Source organism: Pan troglodytes, chromosome 18 (genome assembly GCF_028858775.2).
Source record: "Pan troglodytes isolate AG18354 chromosome 18, NHGRI_mPanTro3-v2.0_pri, whole genome shotgun sequence".
Classification (NCBI taxonomy): domain Eukaryota; kingdom Metazoa; phylum Chordata; class Mammalia; order Primates; family Hominidae; genus Pan; species Pan troglodytes.
In genome coordinates, this window is record NC_072416.2 from 67,694,979 (window position 1) to 67,715,242 (window position 20,264).

Sequence of the window (20,264 nt, forward strand, 5' to 3'; positions counted from 1 at the left end):
AAAAGAAAAGAAAAGAAAAAGGAAAATAAAAGTATTCTATATAAGTTAGACTATAGGTTCAAAGATAATTCCTTCATAAAAGAAAAAAAATCAATAAAATTTATTCACATGGCCATGCACCATGGCTCACGCCTGTAATCTCAGCACGTCAGGAGGCCGAGGTGGGTGGATCACTTGAAGTCAGGAGTTTGAGACCACCCTGGCCAACATGATGAAATCCCATCTCTACTAAAATACAGAAATTAGCTGGGCGTGGTGGTGGGCACCTGTAATCCCAGCTACTCAGGAGGCTAAGGCGGGAGAATCACTTGAAACCTGGGAGGCAGAGGTTCCAGTGAGCCGAGATTGCGCCACTGCACTCCAGCCTGGGCAGCAGAGCGAGAGTCCCTCTCAAAAAAAAAAAAAAAAAAAAAAAAGAATATATAGACAGGTCAGAACTGCATTCACACTTTGGTTCTATAGAATATCAAGCTGTTTTTTGATATTTTATTTAGTGATACAGTGGTATTCCCAGGAGGATTTGTTAGCACTTTTCTGGGAATGCTTGGAAATGACTAATTAGCATTAGAAAGTTAAAATGTTCTGATATCATTATTTTATGTATTTATATTTTAATAGGATATTAAGGATTTTTTTCATGGTAAATTTATGGATATATAAGTAGGTAATTTGGCTTATTTATAATTTAAGGAAATAAAATTACTAGAGTACTCTCAGTAGAGATAGCAAATCGTTACCTCTAGACTCTTAGTATTTTCCCTGTATCAAATAATGCTATCGTAGTAATATATATTCTAAGTACTTTGAATTATATTTGAATATAAAAGAATAAAAATTCTTTTATTCTTCAACCTACATTTATTTGCCAGTTTATCTTTAATGTAACTCCAAATACATATCAAATTTTTGGCTTCCCATAAATCAATTTAATAATTTGAATTTTATTACAATGTGGGCACTGTGATAGGTGTTGGGAGGATCTAAGATGAGAAAGATATTGTCAGTGCTTTCGAGGTGCTCACAGTTCTTACCCTCCATTTTACTACGTCACATGGCATTATTAATTAATGCACTCAGATCTCTTGCTAACCAGAATGTAATGTTTTGATATGAAAGATTTTATACATCATTATCATCATCAGAGTATCAGTAGTACCATGGTAAAGAATTTTAGTCTGGGTGTGGTGGCTCACGCTTATAATCCCAGTACTTTGGGAGGCCAAAGCTGGAGGATTGCTTGAGCCCAAGAATTTGAGACCACCTGGGCAGCATGACAAAACTTTGCCTCTACAAATAATTTAAAAAGTAGCCAAGCATGGTGTTGTGTGCCTGTAGTCTCAGTTACTCGGGAAGCTGAGGCAGGAGGATTGCTTGAGCCCAGGAGATCAAGGCTGCAGTGAGCCATGATCGTGCCACTGCACTGTAGCCTGGGCAACAGAGCGAGTCCCTGCCTCAAAAAAAAAAAAAGAATTTTACAGTTTAAAAAAAATTATTTCATTTGTCTTAAAATGAGTAGAATCTTTGCAATTGAGGTAGACTTTAAAAAGTAATATTTTTCTATTAAAAGATGGTTACTGTTCTTTTCTGACAGAGTTAATATTTTCAGTGTCATAGTTTTGTGCTAACTTTTTCTTTAATAATTATGCCCAGGATCAATCCTGCAGTTGTGCACACACAATCATGTGTTAGCTGTCCATGGAAAATGTATAGAATATTTAAATTTATGTAGGATATGATATCACAGTTTGGCATACTTACCCTAGAACACACACTTATGTCTGACTGTTAAATCAGTTAGGTTTTATAATCATTACGGTTTTGATATTTGATAAGATTTGCAAGATAAAATTTTTTACCTCAGAGAACAAGACAAGGTTATATCGTGCATATTAAATTCATAATACCATATAACTTGCTTTTGGGTTCATGATTGCTTTTCACCTGTACTTTCCATCTGTCATGAACAGGGATCCCTGAGATGTTCATACTCTGCATTCTCATGTGCATGATCCTTAGATTTAAAAAGGGTGAGTGGGAGAAAGTTGCTTTATAGAAATATAAGTTCACAGCATTCATGTTTTGTGTGTTCCACTGCAAATATTGCATGCTGCATACTTGTATGCTGCATACTTGTATGCTGCATACTTGTATTTCTCTGAAAATGAAGAACATAGGCTCATAAGTACACAAAAAATTAGTTTTGTTTTTGCCAATAGTTGGAACAGATGAAGGAATGTTAGATGTAATACCTTTTCTATTTTTTCTAAAATGAATTCTGTAGTATTTTTCAAAAGACAAGGAAAAAAATTATATTTAAACTCAAAGTGGCTACAAATCAGCTCCTAAACTGTCACTGACATTAGCATATAGATTTTGTAGTTTTTACAAACTTTTAAAAATATTTCTTTACTAAGAAAACATTGCATTAATGCATGATACAAAATTGATAAGTTTTCCTTTAAATTGGAATGCAGTTTAAAGTGACTGAATTTTCCAATTTCAGCTACTGCATTTGAGAAGGATACATACTGGAAAATGGAACTGGTATCATCTAATTTCTTTAGACTCCTTCACTTACGGTAGTTGGGAAAAATCTTTCCATGTGGCATTATATAGATCATATTCTTGATGACTAATATTAATTACTGTGCTTTTTAGCCTTGACAGTAATGAAGAATTCTGGGTGGATATAGTTCATTCAAATAATTTAGGTATATTTTAAATACATGTTTTCAATTGAAAAAACAGATCTTTGGCACTTGGCTTTTAATTATGTAAACATTGACATTCTTACATTTTGCTCTTTATATTATAATTGATGTGTATGTTGCAATTCCAATAACTGCACATACAGTTTTATCATACACTTTAAAACAGTGGCATACTTGGTCATAGATACAAATTAATTTTAGATTGAAACATATCTTTGTCACATTACCTATTTTTATTTTTGTGTGTGTATGTAATGACAACCTTTCCATATTGTGAACAAGATAAAATGATATCTAAAATGTTAGTCATGACAACTTCCAACCTTAGCAATCAACGCGCCTCTGAGTTTATGCTGTTAAGGGCTAAAGTAATAGTATTTTCAGTGCGCTATTCTGCCAGTTGCCACACATGCTGAAAAGATCTACTTAAATCTTTCTTGCTAGGCATAATAGATAAATAGTTTTATAAAAAATATTAATTCTGATGCTCTCCAGAGATTTTTATGCTTAACTGTTTTCTGTTAGATTTCAGCCAGTAAAATTTACCATTGTTCTTACATTGGAAAATTCCCTTACTAGTCACAATCAACCAGGTCCTTTAAAAAGAGAAAATGGACAGCTCTAACCAATTGTCAAGCATGTAATCAAGTACTTTATTAAGAGAAATCCATCCATTAATTAGTTCTTCCTTTGCTTTTCATTATGTCATAAAGGATGGATTTATTTTAGAGCTTATGGTTTTGAACTACCACTTCCAGCTTCTGGAGACCCAATGATTAACTTGCTTATCTTCTACAACCCAGAATGTTCCAAATCAAACCTTTTTCATCTTGATTCTCCTAGATTTTACAACAAATCATAGTGACAATACCAGTTCCATTTTGCCTCCAATTCAGTTGATTATATATTTTTTCTATTTATTTCTCATTTTATAATTGATATCTGGAATAATCAGCAGCTCTTTTCTCATTTATTTTCTCATATTTTTATTCCAGGATTTGCCTCTGAAGCAGGGAGTGTCTGCATTAAAAATGACCTGTAGTTCTCTGCTTCATAGGTTAGAAACTTATTTTAATATTTTGTGGCTAAGCACAGTCCCACTTTTCAAATTCTATAATGAATTATTTAATTGGCATTGAATGTGGACCACAAGCATATATTTCATATTGGGGTTTTCTTTATTACTTTAAATGATTAAAATTCAATAGAATGTCCAGCTGAGGCAATAAAAGCTTTATTTTTGCTTTACAGCTTAAAACGTTAAATGAGATTTTAAAAATCTATTGATTGTAACACAAGTAAAATAATGCTATTTGGGCATTTTTAAAAATTCCATTTCTTAGGCCTTATATTGCTTGAAGCATTTATATTCTAAAACATAACCAAATTCTGACTATTTATTTTGGGGAAAAACAATCAGTTCACAAATCACATTTTCAATGGGACTGCTAGCCAGCATAGGTGAAAACATGTATAGTGTATTTACTCTTGAATTGTACACTGCAGATGCTTCTTCAGCTCCCTCCTCTTCCTCCATGGGCGGTGCTTGCAGCTCCTTTACCACCTCTTCCAGCCCTACCATTTATTCTACCTCAGTCACCGACAGCAAGGCTATGCAAGTGGAGAGCTGCTCCTCAGCCGTGGGGGTAAGTAACAGAGGGGTAAGTGAAAAGCAGTTAACCAGTAACACAGTTCAGCAGCATCCATCAACACCGAAGAGGCACACAGTCTTGTACATCTCACCACCACCTGAGGACTTGCTGGATAACAGTCGGATGTCCTGCCAGGATGAGGGGTGTGGATTGGAATCTGAGCAGAGCTGCAGTATGTGGATGGAGGATTCCCCCTCCAACTTCAGTAACATGAGCACCAGTTCCTACAATGATAACACTGAGGTACCTCGTAAATCACGAAAACGAAATCCAAAGCAGAGGCCGGGGGTCAAACGACGAGATTGTGAAGAATCTAATATGGATATATTTGATGCCGACAGTGCCAAAGCACCTCACTATGTGCTTTCTCAGCTTACCACGGACAACAAAGGCAACTCAAAAGCGGGAAATGGGTTGGTATTCACATTTTTTAAAATTCTATCATCATTATGCAAAACAAACAAACAAAAAAACATTCCCAATTTTTCCTAATTGCTCAGCTCAAGTTTGCATATAAAGCAACAGTGCTAATTTTATCATTGAAATACATGAAAATTTTAACTTAAAATTACCAACTTTTACTAGATAGAAAATAAAATAATCATAGATTCTAGCAATAGATATCTTATTATCAGTATAGTTAGGTAGTAGAAAATGAAAATAATCTGTTCTGAAATAACTTAAATTTCAAATGAATTTATATTTTAAAAGGACTTAAAAATATTTTTACTCAGCCAGGTGCGGTGGCTCACGCCTGTAATCCCAGCACTTTGGGAGGCCGAGGCGGGCGGATCACCTGAGGTCAGGAGTTTGAGACCAGCCTGACCAACATGGTGAAACCCCATTTCTACTAAAAATACAAAAAAAATTAGCTGGGCATTGTGGCATGTGCCTGTAATCCCAGCTACTCGGGAGAACTGAGGCAGGGGAATCGCTTGAACCCAGGAGGCAGAGGTTGCAGTGAGCTGAGATCACGCCACTGTACTCCAGCCTGGGCGACAAGAGCGAAACTCCATCTCAAAAAAAAAAAAAAAACGAAAGAACTAGCAATGTAATGACTCCATCCAAAACAACTCAGACAGTCACTAAGAGCTATGTTCTCTTTCACATTGTGTCCTCATATGGTTTACATTTTTTAGATGATTTTAGACTTAATTTTTTTCTCTTTAATTGATGAAAACAAGAAAAAACTAAATTGAGAGTTTGATTCTCATCATTTAGATTCATGTATCATAAGCTTTTTTCCTTTGATACTAATACGTTGATTGTACAGAGTCAATTTTTTTTAATCATTTTTTTTCTGTGATTCTGGGTTACTTATTTAGAGGGTGATGAAACAGGATCATGGTACATTGTTTGAGTTTTCTTTCATCTCTGCCAGTCACACTACCCACTAATATAGTTCAATAGCTATGTTACAGAATATTCACTGCTATAATGCAGACTAGTATGACTTTTAATTCCTTTAGTAATTTTATTGTAATATTTAATTGCTAGACTTTTAAATTAGATTTTTGTATAGTACATTCAAAATAATTTGTTAAAATTTAACTCTCTAGGACCCAGGATCTCCTACAATTTCAGTTTTACACAAAAAGTGGTCAAGAAGCTTTAGATTGGTTTACTACTTGATGACATCGCTGATCTTTTTTTGGTTAAAAATTCAGTTGAATATTATAGAGAATATTCTTAATATATGTTAAACTTGCCCTTAAGCACTCCCTCAGTACATTTTAAAAAGTAATATCTACCCTTTAAGCAATAATTACTCTACACCGCTTCTTTACCTCCTTAAGGGTGATGTAGTTAAATGAAAATGAATATTTAAATGCTTTTTAGTTTTAGAAAGTCCAGATTAGTAAATTACCTAAAAGAAAATAAGATATACTCTTTCCTAAAATGTTGCCATTTAATAAAATCAAGAATTTCAGAACATAATATTTGTAGAACTATTACTTATAAAATAAGGCTCTGAAATGTAATGAATACAGCAGGTAAATACTTAAGTAACTGTGATAGTAACACAGATCTAAAAGTCTCATGAATATCATTTAATTACGTGTGTGTTTATTTGTGCTTTAGTGGAGAAAGTCTTTAATATAAAGTTCCAGAAGATAAATTTTCATTTTTATATCAAAATGAATGTTGAAGGTTCAAATTTAGAGCAAATAGAATTTTTACTTATGGCTAGTAAACAGTGATTTGCAGTTGCTAATTAAATATCTTGACCTTCATCTTTTCTGCTTCTACTTTTGTATGATAGCTATATCTTAGAAATGATTTGAGGTTACCCAGGGAAAGTATAATGACATTGGTCAAGACAGACTCTTTCATGAAATAATTCATGGAGCAGAAATTCCATCAAGCAGAAGAAATGTCCAGCTTCTTAGGTAATGAAAAAAATATTTGAAACTAGTATATGGAAATGATGGAAGAATTTTAAAATTGGAATTTATAACAACTATATTGAGGAAAGGATGAAACCATACCTAAATATGTAGAAAAATCGGCCTTAAAAATAATTTTTCAGAGCATGAGAAGCTAAAAGCCTGTATTCTTCAACAGTGAAAAAAATCTTAAAATGTTTTGAGAGATAAGGATATAGCCTTAGATCTAATGTGCCATAAATCTACAATTTATATCATACTATTTAGAAAATGTACTTTAAAATGTATACAGCAGTTTATTGATCTTCAAGATACCACATAGAAATCTGATAGCTTGTAGATGAAAATAGCATTTTTATATGACTAAGATGTTAGAGTCTAATAAGAGAATAAAACCATTAAAAAAAAAGCTTAGTATTTGAATATTCCTAGCCATATCATTCTTAAATTTCTCAACTAAATGTCCTGAGAATCAGTTGCCCCATGTCTCTTCTAGATATTTCTATAAGTTAAGATAGGATGTCATCTGGATGTGAAACCTACTTTAGGCTTTTTGTAATGAAAATTATTTTTTTGACATAGGTCACCAGAAGGATTATGTGGCACAAATAAATTAGAATGTCATTTTAAGACTTCTGAATGCCATGATGGTGGATTTTCCTTTTTGGTTGTCATTTAGAAGTAAAATCCCATGTAACTGACTGCTACTTTATTTTTTCTTAAGCCATCATGCCTTAAAAATTAGTAACTTGACTACGTTTCTAAGCATTAGTGGATGTTTTCATGGTTTTACATGTCTATACATCTCAATATGTATGTATTCCATTTTTACATTTTAGAAAAAAAAGATAGTTTTAAGGACTTCTAAAGTACCATTTTAGAAATTGCTTAATTACATATGATATTCTTCTTTAAGCCATAATGTGTATACTCACTCAATACTTCATCCCAAGTGAGATCATTTGTTTTGCCAGACTAGTAAAACTCACTTTCATTTATTTGCCCTTATAAATATTAGCTTGACTAGCATAAGTGAGTATAAAAACATGTCTTGCCAAGTTAATCGATATGCTCTATGAATTTTCCTTGTATTTCAAACTAAAATTTTCCCTTTTCTATTATAAAATTGATAGATATGAATTACAAATATTTGAAAAATACAAGAAAACCTCATAATCTAGTCACTCAGTAAATCTGCTATTATCATTTTGCAGTATTTTCTTTCATCTCTTTGTATGTATATTTGGGGGATATTTCTACATAGTTTCAATAAATGAATATTTTTACTTTAAGATTAGTATAAAACAGAATATCATAGACTTTCATGTGTGAGGAACTGCACACTAGTTAGACCAAATGTTTGAATCTGTACCCAGAATGATGAAAAGAAAAACAGGGTTTACTGCCCATTGTTCCAGCTTCAACTTGATACTTATGTTCATAGAATTTATTCTTCCAGGGCCTTTTAAATGACTTGCACAAGTGATCTTTGATTTACTTATGTCAAATTTACACGAATGGCATTCCTTGTCCAGTTAGGATCTTTCTCATCTTAATATTACAGAAGCTTCTTTATCCCTCTGCTTTCCTTTCTTTGTCCCTTTCTTCTTCTTATTTGCCTTCATCAACAAACATTTCTTCAGCACCTGTTATGTTTCAGGAAGTGTGCCAGGTTCAGGGAATATAAAGATGATTAAGCACAGTATTGCGCCTTGAGAACTTTTCCTCTCATCTATCAGTCTTACTGAATTCCTATGCTAGTTTCATTCCTTCATTGCTCCATTCTTTTGCCTCTTTCCTAGCCAAGGATTCAACCTACTCCCCATTTCCATTGAAGATAGTGCCTTTCCTCACTTTGTTCTTGATGATTGAGGCAACAACTTGGTTACAGCTGGAGGGGTAAACATTAGAGCCGGGTTTAAGCCTGCTTAGTTTCTCTGTGTTTGAAGTCGTAATATTCCTACTGGAATCTGGTTGCTTTTAGAGATTTTTCTTCACAGTCATCTGGCTCCTGGATCTTCGATGTGAGTCAAAACTTAGGACTAGGAGGGTCACAGAGAAAGCTATGACCCTGACTTTATTTAAAAACATACGTGAATTTTTTTTTTTTTTTTTGAGACGGAGTTTTGCTCTTGTTGACCAGGCTGGAGTGCAATGGCATGATCTGCGCTCACTGCAACCTGCACCTCCTGGGTTCAAGTGATTCTCCTGCCTCAGCCTCCCGAGTAGATGGGATTACAGGTGCCTGCCACCACTCCTGGCTAATTTTTTGTAGTTTTAGTAGAGACGGGGTTTCACCATGTTGGCCAGGATGGTCTCAAACTCCTGACCTCAGGTGATCCACCCCCCTTGGCCTCCCAAAGTGCTGGAATTACAGGTGTGAGACACCATACCATTGCTCAAAAGGAAAAATAACTAACAATATTGTTTTTACTTGTTTTTATTATGTATTTGCAGTGCTTCAACTATTTTACAGATTAAATGTGTTTGCCTGAAGTCATAACCACCATTTGGGATACTGTTTTTCTTTGAACATGCATTCCACATAGCAAATGCATTATAAATAAATGTTAAAAAGCATAACTAAAAAAAATAAGGACCAGGTGCAGTGGCTCATGCTTGTAATCCCAGCACTCTGGGAGACTGAGGCGGGAGGATCACCTGAGGTCAGGAGTTCGAGACCAGCCTGGACAACATGGTGAAACCCCATCTCTAACAAAAATATAAAAATTAGCTGGGCGTGGTGGCACGTGCCTGTAATCCCAGCTACTTGGGAGGCTGAGGCAGGAGAATCACTTGAACCCAGGAAACAGAGGTTACAGTGAGCTGAGATTGTGCCACTGCACTCCAGCCTGGATGACAGAGTAAAACTCCATCTCAGAAAAAAAAAAAAAAAAAAAAAAAAAAGGTAGAATGCTGGTGCTGTAAAGCCCAGATTGTAAAAATTTTTATTGAGGGCTTTAATTACTTAACTAATCACAGATTAAAATAATCTGAAAAATCACACTCCTAGAAAAGATTGTTTAGAGTAAAGCTAATTTCCCAATAAAAATTGAATCACTAATTTTTTATCTAATTTCTTCAGTTTGGTTTACTGAGAAGGATACTCAAAAGAATAAGCTACATATACCTTCATTTGGTTTGTAGGCCATTTTATATGGGGGTATGTAGGGTTTTTGGGGGTTTGTTTTTTGTTTTCGCTACCCTCACTTTTTTTCTTTTACTTTGCAGTTAAAAAATAACAGTAGTTAATCTTATAGCTTTATATAAATTTTGGAATTTATATATGGAATGCATACATGGAATTTTTAAATCTTATTTTGACTGAAGTACAATGTTAAAGGTTATAGTGACATTAACTATTCTTTCCTGTTAGTCTCAGTTTATTGCGCTCAATCTTCCTCCCTTCCTCCTACCACTCACATACATTCATTTTCTTTTCTGTCAGACGTACTTTGTTTTATTTTTGCATCATATAGTAAACTTTTTTACAAAACCTTTTTAAAGATACTTTGCTCATGTATCTTCCTTTAGGCAATATTTTATTTTGCCAGCAAGCTAAATAGTTGTTTTTACTATTATTGCCAGTTCTGTTTCTTCCTTTGTCTTAATGGCTTTTTTTTTTAATCAAAAAACTCTTTTTGATACTTTCTCCATGTTGTGCTTTGATTTCTCAGAACATTGGAAAACCAAAAAGGAACTGGAGTAAAGAAGAGCCCTATGTTGTGTGGACAATATCCTGTTAAAAGTGAGGGAAAGGAGCTGAAGATAGTTGTACAACCTGAGACACAGCACCGAGCTCGGTACCTGACTGAGGGCAGCCGTGGCTCAGTAAAAGATAGAACACAGCAAGGCTTTCCTACAGTAAAGGTATTTACTTTATTTATCATTTGAATTTTAGTTAAAATGTAAAGGGGAATGAGAATATGTCCTTAAAAGTAAAATATTTTCAAATCATGAATTTTCTTCCCTCATATTTGATATTTGAATTAGATTCATCCCAAACTTTAGAAAGAATTTTTTTTTTTTTTTTGAGACAGAGTCTCACTCTGTAACCCAGGCTGGAGTGCAGTGGTGTGATCTCAGCTCACTGCAGCCTCTGCCTCCGGGGTGCAAGTAATCATGCCTCAGCCACCTGAGTAGCTGGGACTACAGGTGTGTGCCACCAGGCCCAGCTAATTTTTGTATTTTAGTAGAGTCGCAGTTTCGCCATGTTGGCGAGACTGGTCTGGAACTCCTGATCTCAAGTGATCCTCCCGCCTTGGAGGAAGAAATATTAAAGTGAATTCAAAGAAATACAGTAGAAATTATTAAGAACTTTGAAAATAAGGTTTTTGAGATGGTTATAGTAATCAAGACTATTGGACTGAGAAAAGACTTGATTAATACTTAAGGCTTCGGTTTAAGAAATGGGATATCATTTGCATCCACTCAAGTACAGGAGGAAAGAAGGAAATGAGGAAAAAAAAAAGAAATGAGGTATCAATTGAGTCTTAATTTTTTTAAAAGTTGAGACTAAAAGTTAAAAGGGACTCAAATTTTAGCACCTAGGATATCTTGGTATAAAGAATATTTGTCTTTGAAGACAAACCTCAAAAAAATGGGGGAATGGGGAGAGGACTTAACAAGTGTCCCTACCCCTTTCAAAATACTAAGTAGGGAGGAATTTTGGCTAGTCATATGGTAGATTCTTATTAAATACAGTTTGTATAAATATGTTAGTTGAACAGTATTTTAAGTTAGGAGTAGAGGTGGACCGCCTTTCATTTTATACTTGAATGAAATTATGATTGAAACTCTGGATCAATCAGGAAACGTGTCTGCCACCATTTATAAGGTTGTTAATAGTCACGTGTACAATATCAAGTCTACCCTTCTTCACTACATACTACCTTAACCCACACCCAGTCCTTCAATCCCAGGACAGGTAACAGGCAAATGAGAAATCTATGTTATGCTTTGTGTAAATATTTGTCTAGCTAGATATTTTGGTAGTTTGGTCATTACGTTTAACCTAATTGCCCTGACTTTAAGTTATGTTTTGTCTAGTTAGAAGTATTGTTAGATTAATTGCTTAACTATGATAGGGAATGAATTGACCTTAAAAGTTTGTTTAGTCATTCATTCAACAAATACTACACTCCTCCATGTGCCAGGCACTGTTCTAGATTCTGCTGACCAGCAATTTGACTAGTTTGCTTATTTTCCTCATTATGATACCATTTTATAGAGATGTAGCTGTACTGGAATAGAAAAGATGTGTGAATTTTTTAAGTACTTTGTTTGGCATGCATTGTACAATTTACTTTGTGATTTTCTGCATTCTATATTAGGAGCTTCAATGTTTAACTATAAGCCTTATCAAGAATCAGGATTGGAAACATTTGTTCCCAAATGCTGTTTTAAATATTTATTTATTTTTCAGCATACAAATTATAATTTAATTTATGAATTCTTGCTAGAGACCTGTAATGATCCATAGATCCCCGTTTGAACTAGCAGTCTCTCAGACCATAATGTTTTGTCCCAGGATTTAATGATGTTATATGTATGTATCTAGTCCGTGAAAATGAGCTTCATTTCCTTGTTATTCATATAGCTGCACTCATACTTTTCTACTCAAGTAGCTTTAGTAGAATAAAAATTTGGTATATGTACTCTCATTTGATGATGATGATGATGCCACTAACAGTTTTGTGAGTTTTTCCATTAGTTATGGTGGTAGGTCCTGAGCAACCCAAATGCTGCCTGAAGTACTGTGCATTCATTCTCATCTGCTTGTACAAATAAATTATAAATGATAATTTATCATCTAACATCTAAATTTATAATTTAAGTATAGTTATTACAGAATTAAAACTATGACTTACTTCAGGAATTTAGCCAACTCTTTTATGAAAATGTTTTATCTCTATTTTTGTTGAAGATTTAAATATTTTTAAATGTAATTCAGTTACAAGTATAGGATTTGGTCTTAAATATTTGATTTTATAATTAGATTATTTGAAATGCTAATTAGTGTTTCTGTTGCATGTTTTCTGGTTTCAGCTGGAAGGCCATAATGAACCTGTAGTGTTGCAAGTGTTTGTGGGCAACGACTCTGGACGAGTGAAACCACATGGATTTTATCAGGCCTGTAGGGTAACTGGACGAAATACAACTCCTTGCAAAGAAGTGGACATTGAAGGCACTACTGTTATAGAAGTCGGCCTTGATCCTAGCAACAACATGACACTGGCGTAAGTACTTAGTAAGAATTTTTCATTATACATTACACTCTTGTGTTAGGCAGAATTGTTCAGTTTCTAATGTATAGAAGATTTTTTGACTATTTTATTAAAATGTTTTAAATATTATGAATAAAAAAAGACATTACTTCAGAATGGTAATGGGTTAAAATTAACTCTTTTACCATTTGCTAAAGAATTCCCATGGTTGGGCCAGGCGCAGTGGCTCATGCCTATAATCCCAGTGCTTTTGGAGTCTGAGGCTGGTGGATCACCTGAGGTCAGGAGTTAGAGACCAGCCTGGCCAACATGGTGAAACCCTGTCTCTACTGAAAGTACAAAAATTAGCTGGGTGTGGTGGCACGTGCCTGTAATCCCAGCTACTTGGGAGGCTGAGGCAGGAGAATCACTTGAACCCAGGAGGCGGAGTTTGCAGTGAGCCGAGATTGTGCCACTGCCCTCCAAGCTGGGCAACAAAGCGAGACTGTCTCACAGAAAAAAAAAAAAAAAAGAATTCCCGTGGTAAAGGCAGGGCAATCAAAGCCAAGTGGAAAGCTGGCCAAAGACTTACTTTTTTGGGTTTATAATAGTAACATTGAAAATAAAAACTTCAATTTGATTTGCTTTCCTGAATTCCACTTTCTTAATGTTTGCTTTAAAAACTTTTTTTTTTTTTTTTTTGGAGACAAGAGTCTCCATCTGTCGCCCAGGCTGGAGTGCAGTGGTGCTATCTCTGCTTACTACAACCTCTGCCTCCCAGGTTCAAGTGATTCTCCCTGCCTCAGCCTCCCCAGTAGCTGGGATTACAGGCATCTGCCACCACACCCGGCTAATTTTGTATTTTTAGTAGAGTCGGGGTTTCACCAACTTGGCCAGGCTGGTCTCCAACTCCTGACCTCAGGTAATCCACACACCTTGGCCTCCCAAAGTGCTGGGATTACAGGTGTGAGCCGCTGCACCCAGCCGAAAAACTGTTCAGCAGAGACTATGAAGTGCCTTATTCCATCTTGATGTGAAACACATATTGCTGGTTTAAATTCACCGTCTGTTGTTATTTTCCTCTGTTTAAAAAATATATATCTTTAGATTTAGATTATGTGTTTTTCATCTTGTACATTTAAATTTTAAAAATTATTTTTCCTTAAGCGTTTTGTAAAGGACCTTTAATCCTAAAATTGAACCGTAACAGCAGGAAATATATTGGTATGGGGTAGATCTATGTTGTAATTATTTGCATATTGGATAGTTGCTAAAGACTTTACTTGGTTTTCAGTTTTCTTTTGAAAGCCATTTTAAATAGATTGGTAAAAGGTTAGTTGGAAAAGACATTTTGAGAAATATTTTGTAAATTTTTTTTTTTTGGAGAGGGAGTCTTGCTTTGTTGCCCAAGCTGCAGTGTAGTGGCGCGATCTCGGCTCACTGCAACCTCCACCTCCTGGGTTCAAGCAATTCTCCTCCCTCAGTCTCCCGAGTAGCTTGGATTACAGGCGCCCACCACCGTACCTGGCTAATTTTTGTATTTTAGTAGAGACGGGGTTTCACTGTGTAGGTCAAGCTGGTCTTGAACTCCTGACCTCAAATGATCCGCCCACCTCAGGCTCCCAAAGTGCTGGGATTACAGGCATGAGCCACCGCGCCTGGCCTCATAAATATTTTTTAACTTGTAACTTTTGAAAATTACTAAAAAAGGGGCTGGGCACGCAGTGGCTCACGCCTGTAATCCCAGCACTTTGGGAGGCCGAGGCAGGTGGATCACTAAGTCAGGAGTTTAAGACCAGCCTGGCCAAGATGGTGAAACCCTGTCTCTACTAAAAATACAAAAAATTAGCCAGGCGTGGTGGCGGGCGCCTGTAATCCAAGCTACTTGGGAGGCCGAAGCAGAGAATTGCTTGAAGCTGGGAGGTGGAGGTTGCAGTGAGCTGAGATCATGCCACTGCACTCCAGCCTGGGCAACAGAGCAAGACTCCATCTCAAAAAAAAAAAAAAAAAAGACAATTATAAAAATAAATACATATAGGCCGGGCGCAGTGGCTCACGCCTGTAATCCCAGCACTTTGGGAGGCCGAGGCAGGCAGATCACGAGGTCAGGAGATCGAGACCATCCTGGCTGTCATGGTGAAACCCCGTCTCTACTAAAAATACAAAAAATTAGCCGGGCGTGGTGGCGGGCGCCTGTAGTCCCAGCTACTCCAGAGGCTGAGGCAGGAGAATGGCGTGAACCCGGGAGGCAGAACTTGCAGCGAGCCAAGATCGCTCCACTGCACTCCAGTCTGGGTGACAGGGCGAGACTTGTCTCAAAAAAAAAAAAAAATAAATAAAGTAAAATAAATAAATAAATACATATAGTAGAGGAGGAAAGGAAAGAATTTACTGATTATAAAAATAGTACTTATTCAATATAAGAAAGTTGAAAACAGGCCAGGCATGCTGGCTCATGCCTGTAATCCCAATACTTTGGAAAGCTGAGGCATGCAGATCATCTGAGGCCAGGACTTTGAGACCAGCCTGGCCAACATGGCGAAACCCCATCTCTACTAAAAATATAGAAATTAGCCAGGAGTGGTGGTGCATGCCTGTAGTCCCAGCTACTTGAGAGGCTGAGGCAGGAGAATCTCTGAAACTCTGGAGGCAGAGGCTGCAGTGAGCTGAGATTGCAACATTGTGCTCTGGCCTGGGCAACAAGAGCGAAACTCTGTCTCAAAAAAAAAAAAAAGTTGAAAACACAGGGTAAAAAAAGCTAAAAACATGCCCTTTAAAAACTAACTTCTGGCCTGGCACAGTGGCTCATGCTTGTAATACCAACACTGGGAGGCTGAGGTGGACAGATCTCTTGAGCCAGGAGTTCGAGACCAACCTAGGCAACATAGTAAGACTCCGACTGTACTAAAAATACAAAAGTGAGCTGGAGTGATGGTGCGTGCCTGTAATCCCAGCTACTCAGGAGGCTGAGGCATGAGAATTACCTGAACCCAGGAGGCAGAGGTTGTAGTGAGCTGAGGTAGCGCCATTGCGCTCAGGCCTGGGTGACAGAGCGAGACTCTGTCCAAAATATATATATATATATATAAATAAATAAAAACCAACTTCCTGGAAATAACCACTATTTAAATGTGTATCTTCCCAGTCTTTTTTGGACAAAATTGAGAAAATACTGTACCCACTGTTTTGTAATCTGCTTTTTACTTAACATATCATGAGCATTTTTCACATATCATTCAATGTGGTAACATACTTTTTAGTGGCTATTATTCCATCCTTCTGGAGGCAGCTACTAATTTTTTAAAAGTAAAATCCATTTTATCTGTTTTCTGAATTAGCTCTGTAAAGAAAGAGACTAAACGTATTTATTTATTTATTTTAAAAAAGGTCTCTGGCCAGGTATGGTTGCTCATGCCTGTAATCCCACCACTTTGGGAGGCCAGGGTGGGTGGATCACTTGAGGACAGGAGTTCAAGACCAGCCTGGCCAACATGGTGTAACCCCATCTTTACTAAAAATACAAAAAATAGCTGGGCATGGTGGCGGCCACCTGTAATCCCAGCTACTCAGGAGGCTGAGGCAGGAGAATCCCTTGAACCCCAGGAGACAGAGGTTGCAGTGAGCCGAGATCACGCCACTGCACTCCAGCCTGGGTGACAGTGAGACTCCATCTCAAAAAAAAAGGTCTCTTATAAGCCATTATTTATGTTCAGATTTTAAAATAGTGATTTTATTTTTTTTACTTTTTATTATTATAAACAAAAGATTGACAGGATTAGGAACAGTGGTGAATGTTTAGAATTTACCCTTTTGTACTTTTTGAACTTGGAACTTTGTAACTTTATTACATATTCACAGAATTAATAGATAAGCAAAATTTTAAAAACAAACTTGTTGATTAAGAACATTATACTATTTATACAACAAAATGTCCCTTTATATATATATTTTTCTGTATTAGGGTGGACTGCGTAGGGATATTGAAATTGAGGAATGCTGATGTCGAAGCCAGAATAGGAATTGCTGGTTCCAAGAAGAAAAGCACTCGTGCCAGACTGGTTTTTCGAGTTAATATCATGAGGAAAGATGGCTCCACTTTGACACTGCAAACACCCTCTTCTCCAATTTTGTGTAGTAAGTAAGAAGATACGGAGATACTAAACATATGGAGTTTCTTTCATTTTCTGTTAATCTTTTAGACATCTCTAAATTTTAGATATTTCACATGCTCCGGCTTGTGATCATGCAAAATTTGAAATATTTTAAAAGCAGTAGTCAGATTTTCTAGACCAAACTAGAGGTGAATACTTGGGATACAATTCAAAAGATGTGGAACATTTTGTAGTTTCCTATTATCATAATATGCTGATTTAAAAAGTAATTTGGACCAGGCATGGTGGCTCACACCTGTAATCCCAGCACTTTGGGAGGCCAAGGTGGGAGGATCCCTTCAGCCCAGGAGTTTAAGACCAGCCTGGGCAATGTAGTGAAAATCCTGTCTCTACAAAATAAAAAAATATATATAATAAGTTGAGTGTGATGGCTTGTGCCTGTAGTTTCAGCTACTCGGGAAGGTGAGGCAAGAGGATCACTTGAGCCCTAGGAGGTCAAGGCTGCAGTGAGCCTTGAGCGTGCCACTGCACGCCAGCCTGGGCAGCAGACTGCGACTGTCTCAAAAAAAAAAAACAAAAAAAAAACAAGAAAGTAATTTGAGCTGGTTATCAGAAGTAAATTACAAAGCGAAAGCATTTTCTAAGCATCTTCACTGTGTGGTAAATTGCTATGGTTCTAACTGTTTTGTGTTAGAACATGAGTAAGGTAAGCAGAACTTTGCAAATAACAACATGTCAGAAGTTTCAATTACTAATTATAATATTATAGTATAGTGTTGGGAGTGGGAAATTCAATTCTTATCACTAACCTTGACATGGATAGAAAATGATATATGCGTGTTTGTGTGTATAAATTCAATTATGTTGTTATATATGTCTCACCATAATTGTAGTTTCTCTCTAATGATTATTGTTATAGGTAATAAATAGGAAAAATTTTCCTTTTCACATCTCTCTCTCTTTTTTTTTTTCTTTTTTGAGATGGAGTTTCGCTTGTTGCCCAGGCTGGAGTGCAATGGTGTGATCTCTGCTCACTGCAACCTCCACCTCCCAGGCTCAAGCGATTCTCCTGCCTCAGCCTCCCGAGTAGCTGGGATTACAGGTGTGTGCCACTAGCACCCGGCTAATTTTTGTATTTTTAGTAGAGGTGGGGTTTCACCCTGTTGGCCAGGCTGGTCTTGAACTCCTGACCTCAAATGATCTGCCCACTCCTCCCAGCACCCCCCACCACCCTTTTTTTTGTTGTTGTTAGAAGAAGGCTGGATATGGTGGCTCATGCCTGTAATACCAGCACTTTGAGAGGCCAAGGCAGGAGGACAGGAGTTTGAGACCAGCCGAGGCTGGTCTCTCTTCCTGTTTCCTTCTGTCTCCCATTCCAATCCCAGCTCTTCTTACTAACCAACTTTGTTTTCACCTCTCATTTTACTCCAGCTGTTGAAACCTGCCAAAAAGTTTATATTCATGGAAACTAACATAAGCCAGAAACTTATAATGGAAGTGTATTGAACAACATAATGAGAGAACCTGTCTCTACAAAAATTAAAAAAAAAAAAAAAAGCCAGGCATGATGGCATGTGCCTGTAGTCTCAGCTATTCAGGAGGCTGAGGCAGAAGGATCACTTGAGCCCAGGAGTTTTGAGATAGCAATGAGCTATGATCACACCACTGCACTCCAGCCTGTATAAGAGACCCAGTCTCTTAAAAAAAAAAAAAAAAGGAAATTGTTCAGATGAGTGCTTTTTTTTAATTTTTAATTTTTATTGTGTTCTGATAACAAAATATGCCTCATTGCTCATTCAGTCACTCATTTAGTCAACATAAATTAAATGCAGTTGTTCTCAATCCTGGGTGTAGGTTCAAGTCACCTGTAGTGCTTTAAAACAAACAAAAAGGCATGCCAATTGATGGTTTGTTTTTGGAAAACTTCATAGTTAATTCAATGGATAGTTACAGTGTGCCTAACTCTGAAATTAAAGATTATAGTTTAAGGAGCTTACAGTTTAGCAGGCTGGGGAAAAAACAGGCAAGTAAATGTCTAATTTTATAGTAAAATTATATTAACTTCCATATATGTGTATATAAAATTGTATATAGGCCAGGCGTGGGAGCTCACACCTATAATCGGAGCACTTTGGGAGGCCAAGGCAGGGGGATTGCTTGAGCCCAGGAGTTTCAGATTAGCTTCGGGAACAAAGCAAGACCCTGTCTCTGTTTTTTTAATTGCATATAAAAATTATATAAGCTTCCAATTGTATTATAAAGTTATATAAAGATACTATACTGCACAGTAGCTGTGTGAATAAAGTACAGTGGAAACATAGTAAGAGCATCTAATTCAGACTGCTCAGAGATGGTAGAACTTGTTCTGTCTTGTCTTAAAACACAAATAGAAGTAAAACAAGTAAAATGGGATTTACTTGAAAAATTTTCATATCTACCCTTCTGTAGTAATTCTGGGCAGAGGGATTCATGTATAAATATGCTCCCTTAAAGGATATGATTCTTTTGGGGGAAATAAAAAGAGTTTTATGTGATTGGAATAAAAAGATACACATGATGAAGTGGTAAGATTTGAGGTTACAGAGGTAGACAACACCTCTTTCTTTTTTTTTTTTTTTTTTGGGGATGGAGTCTCGCTCTGTCGCCCAGGCTGAAGCGCAGTGGCATCATGATCTCTGCTCACTGCAAGCTCCACCTCCCGGGTTCCCGCCATTCTCCTGCCTCAGCCTCCCGAGTAGCTGGGACTACAGGCACCCGCCACCACGCCTGGCTAATTTTTTGTATTTTTTAGTAGAGACGGGGTTTCACCGTGTTAGCCAGGATGGTCTCGATCTCCTGAACTCGTGATCCGCCCGCCTCGGCCTCCCAAAGTGCTGGGGTTACAGGCGTGAGCCACTGCGCCCGGCCGACAACACCTCTTTCATAAAGAGACTTGTGTATTCAGCAAAATAATTTGAATTTTATCCTGACCACTTAGGAAGCTTGATGCTTGAACTTGCGACTTTGAGGGCTGGATATGGGAGGAAAAGAAGAATAAACATAACAATGATCTACAGTAAAACACAGGACCCCAAAAATCTTTTTATTTAAAAAAATTAAAATGTTTGTTCCATTATAAGTTTCTGGCTTGTATTTCTTTCCGTGAATATAAACTTTTTGGCAGCTTTAAGCAGTTGCAGTAAAATGAGAGGTAAAA

At 36.6% G+C, this 20,264-nt stretch overlaps 1 protein-coding gene across 22 annotated transcripts in view; it reads left to right on the top strand.

Moving 5' to 3' along the window:
- Nucleotides 1-20,264, top strand: part of NFAT5 (nuclear factor of activated T cells 5) — a 136,509-nt gene that overhangs the window by 80,695 nt on the left and 35,550 nt on the right. For 7 of the 22 annotated variants that reach the window (XM_016930085.4, XM_063797329.1, XM_016930083.4 and 4 more), the window contains 4 exons: nt 4,218-4,776; nt 10,428-10,620; nt 12,799-12,989; nt 16,918-17,090. In XM_016930085.4, coding sequence (XP_016785574.1) covers nt 4,218-4,776; nt 10,428-10,620; nt 12,799-12,989; nt 16,918-17,090 — 1,116 coding nt within the window. Of the gene's footprint in view, nt 1-1,972; nt 2,028-3,706; nt 3,769-4,217; nt 4,777-10,427; nt 10,621-12,798; nt 12,990-16,917; nt 17,091-20,264 lie in introns of those variants that run through there. The other 15 variants (XM_063797336.1, XM_063797332.1, XM_063797337.1 and 12 more) reach the window with 5 other exon arrangements.